The following is a 13,383-nucleotide window of genomic DNA, read 5'->3' on the forward strand; positions in this document are numbered from 1 at the left end:
AGAGGAGTAAGGGGAAACTTGGGAGGATAGACAGATATCAAATACTTTGAATGCAGACCAAATAGAGGGTGGATGAGCAAGCAGTGCATTCTCTTGGGTTATGTTTATGAAGTTTTGGAGGTCCAAGTTTCTGGAGGGGAGTTAGGTGGGAAATAAAGGTGTTCTTGCAAGAAGAGGGAATTGTGGTCCAAGGAGCAGATGAATAGGTGGGTGTAATACAAGATGTAGTAAGAGATGGGGTGGAACATTTAGTTTATCTAGTGCAACAGAGCAAGGAAGGGGGGGGGTGTAGGCATGGGGGAAGTGGTCAAGATTGAAGTACCTGGATCTAGATGAGGTAGTTAATTTGACTGGGGGGAGGGAGTAGAGTAGAAGATACTGGAAAGATGCCAAGACATCTTATGATGCTTGGAGTGAAGCAAAGGATAGCTTTGGAACTGGTAGCAAGAAAAACCATCAACATGCTTCCTGTCTGGCCTCGGGTAGAGTGATCTGAGAACTGATACCTTGGATTCAAGCTTATAGGCAAACCAGCTCCTATAAAATATATTAAGGGAGCCACCATTGGAACACATGCATGTCTGAGCAGAGCAATTCGAAGTCATGACCAGGTTAGGCACAGAAGGCAGTGGGCTTTAGAGCAAATGACTCAGATGTTGGCATTTTGGCCACTCAGTCATTGACAGCGAAGGGGTCAATATGGTTGGAAACCCTGGGAGGAAGAGTATAACTGTACTACCAATGTTGAGGAAGGAGAGCCATTAGTTTTCAGTCTTCACAGTCTGATCAGTCTTGTTGTAGACAGGACAATGGCAAGGGAGACAAAGTTCTAGTACAAGTATTAACCCTCTGGATCCTTGCAATCCCATGACTAAAGATCCCAGCATTAGTCTTATGTGAGTGGCCACTCAGGTGGCTACTTGTAGGCCAGGAGCACATGAACATGTGCAGGGTGACAAGACTATGCCTACTAGTAGGAATAACAGTTTTTGCCACATGATTTCCATTACCCAGATAATAGCCTATTTACTTTGCACAGAGTCCATATCTCTGGGTAGTCTAAAAAAAAAAAAAAAAAAAAAAAAAAATTTTACATTACGTCTTTTCTTTTTGTAATATTCAGTTCTCTAATACAACCTGTGTCCCCAGTCACAGTACCAGGAATACAATGCCAAGCATGGTAACGGCATCATCCATGGAGGCGGTACTCTTCCAGTAACAGCTCAAGGACATTACATGCCACTCGTGCATTGATGGGAAAGCAAAACTGCTACACAAGTAATAAACCTAGCAAGAAATTTACACTCTTACAAAGCCTGTCACCCCAGCCTTCAGCCAAAATCCTCACAATGGTAGGTTTGTCACCTGGCTTACAACCAGATTTACACACGACAGCAAGTTCATGTCAGCCACCCCTAAAGCCAGATTTTTTCATGACATGGTCACATCACCCATAATGCAATTCAGGGAGGAGTGAGGTTGGGTAGGAATAGGTTTGCCAATGGGGTTAGTAAAGTTGCATAGTGCATGAGCTTGGGACTCGCATAATTCCAACAAACTATGAACAATCTAATTGACAAGCCTATTTATAAGGAATAATGATATTTGACTATCTTCTCACCTTTAACACTTATATAAACACCATCTTCCACCATATACTTGGGACCTCGATCTTTTGCTTCCAGCAAAAACCAACAGATTTTTTTCATGGCAACCTTGTTCAAGCTGAAGTTAAAAGGAAAGTATTTTATCAGTCAAATTAAATTAACAGCCATTTTATAACATCACACTATAAATTTATAGGATGACTGTTGGACAATGTCAATGGTCATTTTCCAAAGTGGAAAATCTACTTGCATCTGTACATCTAATTTTGCATGAATTTTGGCCATGCTACTACACATGTAAGAATGGAATTCCATTCATGCATATATTTTTCTATTATAAAGCAATTTTCAAAAAGGAATAAAAATCCAAGTTCATAATACCATTAAGTAATTCCAATGTTGATCCTCTCTGGTGGCTGGTAACTGGTTGGATTACTTTTCTCGGCATTTCTCCACTTCCACCTACTGGGCATCTTGTAGTTTGATGTAGTTGAAGCACAGGTACAAATGCTCAAATGGAGCAAGTTGACTTTCAGAATACATGTATGGCAGAAACATTTTTCAACTCTTGTAAGGGAATTTGTAGTTAATTTCAATCCCACCCCCTTAACCCTTTTCTTGCATACTGGCCTAATTATCAGCCCTTTTAAACAAACTTCCCATTGGGATGGAGGAATGAGGAAAGGAATTACAAAGAACATTAAAATTTGTTAAATCAAGACTAATGAAAATGAAATCAAGTACTCCTGTCAAAATTATAAACAAAACTGGGGATTTCAAGTGGATAAGGGTGTTCATGTGAAGAACCTAATTTTCAAAGGGAAAAGTTTTGTACCTTAGTGGAGGTTACTAAATGCTTGATCTTCAGATTTGCATGATCATGTTTTACAGGACATGCAAAAACTTACAGGGATCAAATGGTTTTTCAAAATTATCAAATTAAGCAGCCACACTCAGTAGATCCATGTTTGTAGTTAAATCTGAAGAAAGGGAAGAGGTTACACTGCTCCTAAAAAAGTTTTGGTAATCCTACTCCACATGCAAGGTTGAAATTGCAATCAAGCATACTTATACTTGACTAAAAAAGGCATTTAGTATATTTGTCATGTCAAATTTGGTGAAGCTTAATTTGCTTTGTATTTAAAAATGCATCTTTTTTGCAAGATGTATTTCAATTTCTCTTGCCCTAAAAAATCAGGTTGAAGATTCATATTTCAAATCTTAACACCTTTAACTTTAATTATAGAAGTAGATAAAATTTCACAAACTTTAAATTTGAAAGAAGTTTACTAGTCAACTAATGGGATTTGGTACCAATAACAACTGCACTGAATTGTTAAGAGTCAGTTAGGCTTGTAGAATAGTGTCAGTTCAAACACCCATTAGAAGGATGTCAAACTTACACTATACAGATAATTTTGCATGAAATTTGGCCATTCTACCATTTATTGGTATAATGGAATTCCGTTCATGCATTTTTTAAAAATAGAGGGCTTGTTTGCCAAACATTACCCCTTATTGACGGGTCACGTGTAGACACGTCATAGAAAACGGGTCTCACAGACGGGCAAACTTGTACGCGCGGCGACACGCCAGAGCGAGTGGAGCGGGACGTTCGGCTTAAGGCAGCCGACTCCCTCGCCCACTGTCGGGCCGTTGCCACATCTCACTAGATTTTAATTGATTTCAGCGAGTTCTTATGCCCGTCATTAAAAGGTTAAGGAAGGAAAAACAATAAAAAGCCAGTGTCGATCTCTCTTTATTTCTTTACATTTTACTGAGGTTTCTTGCCACGGCCAAAACCAGCACGCTGAAAATAAATAAATAATCCATTAACATTTGGTATATGGTGGGGAAAAAACATTAAATCGCAAAGCTATTATTCCTAGAAACAATTTATTGTACATGTGCAACTACACTCCTTTAGTAATAAGGAAGAAAATCTGTAAACTAACATTTAATACTATACTTACGAATTCCATGGAAGCAGATCCTGCACCAGCATCACCAGTCTTGTCGGCACCTGGGGGAGCTCTCCTGTATGCTTCCCTGGAACCTTCACTACGTGGACCCTCAGGACGAGGGTGAATGGGCCTGGGCCTACCCTCAGGTCTTGTTGGCTTCTTAAGTGTCGCTGGCACAATCTATTAAAGAAATGTAGATTTACTAAATCAAAATATACCAAGATTTCCAGTGTTCCTGTCAAACTACTACTCACTGAACTACACTAAGCACTTCATGAATAACAATGGACTTCACACCAGCTGCCATGCAGTCAGCCACTCAAAGAAATTCCTGTACAACCATTTAAGCTACAGAAAAATTTTCCCATGAACAAGGCTAAAATGTGCATACTTATGAGAGAGCTCTTCAAAGCCTACAGTCTTGGCCAAACAAATTATAAACTTTCAGCGCACAACTTGGCCGGCAAATTGCACTTGGCATATCAAATAACATCCTTACCTCAGAAGGAAGGTGGAGATACTCTCGCAGGTACTGGATACCTTCATTGGTAAGCCTCCAGTAGTAGTGGCGCCAAGCGAAGTTCTGCTCTACATAACCACGGGACTTCAAACTCTGGAATTCCATTACATTATTAAGTACCAAATATCAGGAAACCCAACTAATGCACCAAAAGGTGAACTTAAAGTCCTATGTAAATGGGAAGCAATAAATTCTGGAGATCTGAGGAACTACTGCTAAATGCACATGAATAATCCTAAATCATTAAAAACTTGAAACTATCTTTGCTATATAATAGATGCAATACTTAATTGAAAAAAGTCAAGAATATTTAATCCCTACTCAACTTTTCAACTTGAAAATTAATGAAGTTCTTACCTGGAGAGCCTTAATGACATGAAGGTTTGGAATACTCTTCTCTAAAGCAGGATGTTTGGGCAGGAAGAGATCACATTCAGCTACCATTACACCCTCTGGAATAAATAAAACCTGCTATCCTCATTGGCTGCTCAACAAACTTATCTTAAGTCTAAAGAAATTAAATACCAAAAGGTCTGCAATAGTATATATAATGCAAGATTAAGAAGTTACAAAAAAAAAAAAAAAAAGTATGTACTTCCCAGAATCCCATGGAGTGCACAAGGAAAATAGTTAATTACCATCTAGATAAATCACATACACATTGGAAAGTGGCAAAAATGTAAGAATACTTGTGTACACACGCGCACAAACACACAAAAAAAAAAAAACCCGAAGGGGATGCATGGAATCTTCTCAAGATTTGTGCCCCCAGCCTACAAGCCACACACCTGGCAAGTGAGCCAAATACCATTATGTTGGGCCACATGTTGGCAGTGAAGCATCTAGAGGGAAGGATATTTACAAATTATCTACACATCATATTGTGGCAAGTTTCAACCCTAAATAAGGCAGTCAACATTCTATAGCTTTCACAAACTATGAAAACATCAATTTGATACTGTAAAAGCATTATTTTCCTTCTAAAACAACTGTTGTACAACAGTCACTGCTGTTCACATTGCTGGTTACTAAATGGGCAACACCTCTTCCAAGCCCCTGGTGGAAGAGATCACTCAAAGTATAGTATTTAGGCATTTTGATGCAAGGATGGAAAGGATACTGAAGCTGAAGTAGTTAACATCAGGTTGGTTGTACTAATTGTGTTACAATGAGAAATGTGGAATCCTCTGGGAGGAAAACTGGACCAGATAATACCCATAAGCACATTTTCCTTGGTGCACAGCCAAGCAACATTCAACCCAGTCTTTTGATTTAACTAATTTTAATTTTACTTAATTCCTCTAATATTTGTTTGAACATTAACAATGAGCTAAAATAGGGGAAAAAGGACTTGCCCTGTCAGATGGAAAACAAACTAGGTACAACCTATACAGGCAAAGAATATCAAAGGAAAATAGATTGTAACAAATGCAATACTGATACCAAGTCCACTTATCAGGAGTGCCCCTGAAGTTGTTGGCTAGACTACTTGGGGGTGGGGTTTACTCCCTAAAAAGTATTCAATACTTTCACTTTTTTCCTGAACTGGTCATTTATGATGGACATTGATTTGCACAATCAACCACAAGTAAATTGAAAAATTTATAAGGCATCAAACACCATTTCAGACAGTATTGTCATCTCAAATAGGATTCTGCAGGTGTTTTTCAAGAATGGAAATGGGGATAAACTGCTTATGAAGTTAAAACCATGTAACAGTAAGCATTGTTAAAATTGAGATAAATGGTAACACTGCTAAAATATGCAGCTAGCATTAATGTCAGCAAGTTTTAATATGTACTGCTTGCACACCTATTATATATTGATATGAATGAAAACATTTTATTAAAAGCAGAAATTTTTAATGATTGACCATGCAGTCAACCTACATGCATAGGGTTACCAGAGTAAAGTTATTTAATGTTAACCCTTAATATACATGCCATGGCATGCCTGGGTATCTGCTGGGTGGCATGTACATACATGCCATGGTGTGCATGTCCCATATTTCCGGGGGCATGTATGGCCATGCCACGAGTTACAATTGCGGCAAAAAAAATTTTTGCTACTGAAAATGTGAATAAATAGTTTAATTTTTTCTATTACTATGCATTTTAAAAAGGCTTCTCTGGCTTCCGAGGTTAGCTTCTAAATAATTAGATCGGTAATCAGGCCGTGCCTCGCACATTCCGATTGGCTGATGAAGAATGTAAATAGAGGTGTCTTACACTGAACAATTAGCCTCTGGGCTAGTACAGTGGTAATGCGTCAGCCTCTCATCTGAGGTGTCAGCAGTTCGCGCCCCTCCCAGGTGCGAGAAGTTGTAACTGTTGCCTGGAGGTTACTACTGTGGTTGGGCACCATGGCGGGTAAGAACTAGGTTCAGCCTAGCCAGCACTAGCCGACACATGAGCGAGTTGGCATTAGTCGACACAGGCCAGGCCCCCCTCATTGGCATAGCCTTGGCGAGGTTAAGCTTCGCATTTCGGACTTATTTTTACTGACCAATTCAGTTTTTCTGCTGTGTGTACCCTGAAGATGCCCCGGAAAATGAGCAACCACTTCTGCAGCCACTGCCCGTCCTGATGTGTCCTGACAACCCTCAGCAGGTACCCCTCGTTTTTACGATAACTAGTTGGATGATGAGGACGGCAAGAGGTACGTGCCGAGGGGAAGGGTGTTTCGAAGACAGCATCAGTGAGTGATATCAGCAGTGACAATGGCGATGATTCAGATCTAGATATGTCCCCCAAGGACACTACTCTACATTTCAGATGAGCCACTGTCAGCCTATTTGGAGCAAAGGCGGGAAATGACAGCTCCCAGACAACCTGGGTTCCAGTAGAGGAAGGAGAATGTCCCCAGGAAGTTTGGTTTTGACATCCATCCTGGGGTCAACACCCCCCAGCTGGACACCAATTCCAACCGCTGGAGATATTCTCCCACTTCCTTAAGAGAACGTCCTGCATGATTTTGACCGAAATTTTTTTTAAAAGTGACCAAATGTGAAAAAATCACAAATTTTTTTATTATATGGTAACAATCTCAAAGTTTCATTATATTATCTACATTAGAAATGGGTTTAGATGCCCATTTCCTAAGAGGGATGACTCACGTCACATGATCGATCATCAGCGCTTGTTTCGCGTTAGAATTGCTGTAAACAAAGCAATCGCAATAATTTTAATAATTTGAAAAATTGACGTATCTGGCAACTATCTGAGGGACTGGTGGAGGTGGTGCGTGAGGGGTCTGGGAGAGATGAATCATTAGTGTAGCCCAAGGCAGAGTTTCCAGTGCATCTTTTGTTGCGCGCTCCAATTTTGTTCTGCTAATTTTGCATAGCCATTATGCCGAAGGCTAAGAAACGCCTGCAACAACTACGGGAGAGTGCTGAGAGGGTAAGGAAGGCCTTTCAAGATAAAAAAAGGAAAAGAGAAGGCCACAGAAACATACAGTGAAGATAGAGGAAGTGGTGTCTGGCACCACGCGAGAACACTCGCGCTCCCCAACCCCCCCACCCTCCACCCCCACCACGTGCATCAACCTCGGCTGTAAAACAGTTTATAACAAAACAACGGCAAGAATGTGGAGAACATTACAAATATAGAGAAGGATAGACTGGAGGAATTGACACGCAATGCGAGTTGCAGCCAGTGTTTTGCTACTAAAATGAAGTGTGTATTCACGAAACAAGTGGACAGACATTATAATTACATGTGAGGAATGTAATTTTATTGCATTGGAAACCAACGATAGTAAAACTGAAAGAGGACACAAGTGCTGTGACTTCTAGTTATTTGCTACGTAATAATGATGCTGGGATGGTGGTACCGAGGGACGAGAGGTTGTGTGGGTACCTCAGTCTCTCGCACTTCACGGACGCAACCTTCGCGCGTTACAGAACTTATATTACAGAGAAGGCGATAGAAAACAATATTCCAGAACAGAATAAAAAAAGTGTTATTGAATATTATGAAAATGAACTGGATAGGCCTAGAGATGCATCAGGTAACCTGAGCAATTGATGTGAGTTACGATGGCTCGTGGAATAAAAGGACGTCATAAATCGAAGTTAAGAGCCAGTGTGATTATAGATGCTAATACTGGCCTCATTTTAGATTACCAGACTGAGTTCATTGTGTGAAGCGTGTGTAAAACAAAAAAAAGAAAATGAAAGAACATGAGTTTGCGGAGTGGCATGCCGGACATGCTGACAGCTGCCATGTGAACCATGAAGGGTCATCAGGTGCGATGGAAGGTGCTGCTGCTGTGATGCTGTGGGGACGCTCTCTCTCAATTACCGCCTTATGTACACAGCATACATCTCCAATGGAGACAGAAATGCCTTCAATGCTGTAAGAAGCATGAATGATGTATCAGGGCCTTATGAAGACAATCCGGCCGTAAAGGAAAAATACATCAACCATGTAGCGAAGCACCTCGGTACTTTATATAAATTGAAGCAAGTCACTACAGAAATAACGACACAAGGGAAGAAAAGGAAGAAGCCTTGGTGGGAGATCGTCATCGATCATCTGACGCAATACTTCGGTATCGCTGTCCAGCGCCAGAAAGTAACCTCCCCCGATGTTATGAGAAATGACATCCTTGCGTCATTTTATCATTGCTCCTCGACAGATGAAAACCCCACGCACCAGCTTTGCCCTAAAACGAAGGACTCCTGCTTTTTCAATACTGCTATTGCAAATGAAAAAGTGCCAAATAGCCATAAGTCCATGAAAGTGCACTTCCCGCTGTCACCAGAGGAATTGACTCTGGTGAAAGACGTGTATGATCGCCTAACATCGGACGAGATCATGATGAAGTGCTTGGCAGGCAGGACAAAATCCCAACGAGTCCTTGCATGCTCATATTTGGAGGATTAGCCCCAAGAACAAAAATGGCAACAAGCCTATGCTTGATTTTGCATGTGCCGTGGCTGTCGCAAACTATAACGCTGGCTATGAGACTAGCTGTCTCGACACCATCTTGGGTCTAGAGCGGACAAAAATACGGCAGAAAATTCTCCAAGAGCAAGACCGAAGGATGAATATGGCCCCCCAGAATAAAAATGCATAATAAGGAACTTCAAGAAGAACTTGCATATGCAGCTGGAGGATTTTAGCCGTCTGACCCCACCCACCTTCCCGCGTCACCTCACCTTTGACGTGCTCTATCTCAAAACGTAAGCGTTACATTCTGCTATTCTGTTCCGTTATTTATTGTTCAATTTTCTTCATTTTGGTTTCAATTTCTAATCTTTTTATTGCCTACATTTCTGCAAAGCAAGAAATCGAAGTTTATTTTTTAAATAAAATTTATAAAGATTTTTTTCGTTACGGTAAATCGGATTATCCATTTTACCTTTCTACGATTTTTTCTTTGGTTGTTAAAATGCGGTTTTGTACATTTTAACTTGGCACATTTGTAGATACTTTCCTTAGCTTTCATTTGGTAATAATTAAATTAGTGTGGTATTAATATTAAGTACGTACATGTAATTAGAATGCCACCATGTATTTACTAACATTCTTCTTCTCTCCTTTTTTTCCATAGTTATCAACGTGAAATGAAGGGAAAGCATTTAGTTATAAGTAGAATTTACTATAAAAAAATGAAATCTCTACAACCGTTTTTACCCCCCCCCCATCTCGTGGGACGGTCCCTTAACTATGAAACTATCTTAACCTCCCCCCCCCCCCATCTTGGTACAGTTTTTATATAAATATACTGAATATGGTGTTACATTCAATATAGGGAGTCCTTTACACTTAAAAGCTTAGTTAATAGCACCTTCCTCCTATTCTGAACAATCTTAAATCTGAAATGTAGGTTCTCCAGCAGCCTAAAGAATTGGTAAATATCCTGAGGACCATACATAACCTGGAGTGATATGTAGTGTTCATGGATTGAATGGGACTAAACATGTTGCTCTTGTCATTGTACAATTCCTTCATGATTTATGGGCATTTGTTTCACAAATATTTAGTAACAGCATGAAAAACCAGCAAGTGAAAAGAGGTGATGGTCTCAACCAGCTTCCCCTTTCCTCCTGCAAATTGAGTGATAACAGACTGGCGAGATACCATGAAGTATCTCCATGCAGCCAGCCTCCCTCAACACTACCATCAACCTCATGAACCATAGCCTGACCATATCAAACATCACAGCCACAAAAGGAAAAATTAAAGAAAATAAAAAGTAAAACTAAAGATTCTTCCTGCTCCTGAAGTAGACTTCAGGAAGTATAATCATTAACCATCAAGTCTCAACCAGTCATCTTTCATAAGTTAAGGTTACCAAGAGAAATGCATAAAGATAGAGATGTGGACACTGCCATCTTATTAGGCATAAGAGTATTTAACACAGGTGCAGCTACAGCGGGCCCCTATTTACCAAGAAATTGTGAAAACTTGTACTGTATATTACCGTTCTGAGATGGTCCACAACAGCCCGAGTTCTTAAAGTCACACCAATTCAATGTGTGCTAATAAAGTATGTATGTGTGGGGGGGAGGGGGGTTCCCCTATCTAGGAAATAGAAGGTAGGATATGTTTAGAATTTTTGGGTTTGCATAATCTATTTTTGGATTTCATCTCTGGAAGCATATTGCAAAGTAACAAATACCCACAAGGAAAATGTAAGAAGACCGGGAATAAATCTAAAAACACTACCACTACCACTTGGACTGCCATGGTAATATATACACCTAGCCAGGGGGTTACACCCCCTGAACCCCTGTGATATGTGCTAAGGACCCCTAAGGGTAAAACTACATACCTATATATAGTGAAACACCAAACTTTTCTTAGCTTACATCCATGGTCATAATCACGGTTTCTAATTTTGGTGTTTGGCACTTGATGGGTTCAGATACCAGGCCAAGATAGATACTAATCTGTTCTGTATCCACTATATGAATTTAAAAATGAAACTTTTCATTGACACTTCTCAAAGTATGGACTTAATTTTCTGGTGGCTAAACTTGCATGACAAAAGTTATTGTATAAAATTGTTTAATAGTTGATGTAAAAGTAAAAAAAAATATTTCCTTTAATATACGAATTCAGAAAAACACGATTTCAAAATTCTCAACCACATAGCAATACACGGCCTATATGATAGATCAAAGTAAGGAGTTGTGCCTTACTTTTGTTCTTTGCAAGGTAAATTTTTCTATCTTCATATGTTGCTCTCAGTAACATTAAATAAACACTGCCCTCCTATAGAAAAGAATATATTCATAAGAAACACTGGTACTTCTGCAATGGCCTTAATGTCAAATGTTTTCTCCAAGTTCGCTTTATGCATGAAAAATTTCAAATCTATAGCTGGCTGAAAGTTTGACGGTGAAACTTAACCCCTCACCGCCAGGTAACAAAAATACCAGAGTGATAAACTGGCGATTTCTGGCAATGGCCAGACAATAGGCGTGGAAGTTCTAATATTGAACTACATGCACTCTGGCACATCGCGCCACATACAGGATATACGACAGACCAAGTGGTTTGTTATGACGATGGTACACATGACCCAGCAGTGACGGGTTAATGGAGGTACAGAGGTAGGTTGGTAGGATTCAATTTGCATACAAGAACTGGTCATTTCCATGTTGCACAAAAATCATTAGAGGTACTTATTACCAAGAGTGATGTACCCCCACAGATGAAGTCCCAAAACCAGTGCATCATGCAGAACCAATATACAAAGAATCTTCCCTATCTTCTAGATATGGGAGGTAAGCCCCCCACCCAGTCCCCTGCTTTCATTAATACTGTGCAAAGTTATAAAATAACTGACATTAAGAACACTGGCTGTGCAAGGGAATTGTGAATTTAGTCCGGGGGTGTTATGCAAAGGCTATTTTCGGCATTTCATGGTAAATACGAGGCCGTAGCAGCTGTACCAGTCCTTTAACCATTTCTACTGTGCACTTGTAGTCTAACATGGTATAAATAAAAGGTTACCAGAAGAGGAATGATCAAGTATTCAAGGTATATTTCAGGTCAACCCTTCAGAACTCACCACAAAGCAAAATTTGGCAAGACTAGTCAAGACGGAAAACACTTGCATATACGGTACACATACACGCAGAAACTTAATACTGACCCCAACTGCAGGGAAGGGCATTGAAGGGAACCAAAGTACTTGCCGTTTCCTCTCCACTTCAGGTGCGCTTTGTTCACGAAAACATTAAAAAGATCAGCAACGCCAATCTTACGAATTACATAAAAGGTGTGCTCTAGACATTGAAAAGTGCCATTAAAATTCTCATCCATAGATAACTTAACCAGAGGCGAGAAGGAAACCTGGTATGATAGGCCTACTTTCTATCAACTCTCGCACATCTGCCTAAACAAAATGTGCTTTACTGAAAATCACGTGCTATAAAATTTACCTTTGAAGAGGTATTCGTAGATGGCTACTCTGTTTGCTTTTGGCATCAACATCTTGGCTGTTGTAGGCCGCGTTCGTGCTCCAGGCTGGAAAGCAAGAGAAAGAAAATATCAAAAACTTGCTTCTACGAGATGTATGCAAAACATTTTAAAAACACGATTGTTACATTCATACGAACTCTTCCCTTATCTCTACAAATAACGCCTACTCTCTCATCTCGACCTCAACAGTAATCCTAGATCTTACACATAAACATATTGAAAACTAGCAGAAACGTCGGATGAAAGAGATTTGGGAAGATGAAAGTAGACGACCACGGACACTCACACACTGTAGGGCCGATACGAAAGAAGGACCGTCGAGCGCCGCCGCTGCCCACCAAAACAACTGATAAGTGAAGGTCGACATGCGCAACTCCAGTTTGATTCTGTTTTACAATCTTTTAATAGATAATTTTGAAATATATCATTCGGTATATTTAATGTACATATTGGTATATGTATATCTGTTTGTATATGGGGTTGGGGATTACTTTGATAGATGAAAAATGCAGCAATACACAATTGCGCTTTTTTTTTTCAAAAGTAAACGTACATCATACATTTACAAATATATACAATCAGTTCTTTATTTTCAGACTAATTAAAATATCATCAGTGTGCATTACGATGTATATGTCTTTTCTTATAAAAAAGTAATTTTAGTTTACACAAGATTGTAAGCAGTACGGTACAGTCGTCATACCTACATATGTACTGTACACACACATGTGTGTGTGTGTGTGTTTTACATGTCTATCTATCTATACATTTATATATATATATATATATATATAATATATATATATATATTTTATATTATATGTGTGTGTGTGTGTGTGTGTGTGTGTGTG

The 13,383-nt window shown here is 39.6% G+C and overlaps 1 protein-coding gene across 2 annotated transcripts; it reads right to left on the minus strand.

Moving 5' to 3' along the window:
* Window positions 1–3,353: 3,353 nt before the first annotated feature.
* Window positions 3,354–12,935, minus strand: LOC119581133 (40S ribosomal protein S10-like). 2 transcript variants are annotated; one of them, XM_037929520.1, is made up of 6 exons: window positions 12,819–12,935; window positions 12,493–12,577; window positions 4,449–4,543; window positions 4,071–4,184; window positions 3,581–3,751; window positions 3,354–3,417 (listed from the first exon to the last, which is right to left on the minus strand). In XM_037929520.1, exons 1-6 carry the CDS (start codon window positions 12,897–12,899, stop codon window positions 3,382–3,384), a joined length of 582 nt encoding a protein of 193 aa, XP_037785448.1. In that variant the 5' UTR covers window positions 12,900–12,935; the 3' UTR covers window positions 3,354–3,381. The 2 variants fall into 2 exon arrangements, with proteins under 2 accessions (XP_037785448.1, XP_037785533.1); XM_037929605.1 differs by having other exon boundaries at window positions 12,738–12,820.
* Between the last annotated feature and the right edge of the window lie 448 nt (window positions 12,936–13,383).

The sequence above is a fragment of the Penaeus monodon genome, chromosome 1 (assembly GCF_015228065.2).
Source record: "Penaeus monodon isolate SGIC_2016 chromosome 1, NSTDA_Pmon_1, whole genome shotgun sequence".
NCBI classification, from domain to species: Eukaryota; Metazoa; Arthropoda; class Malacostraca; order Decapoda; family Penaeidae; genus Penaeus; species Penaeus monodon.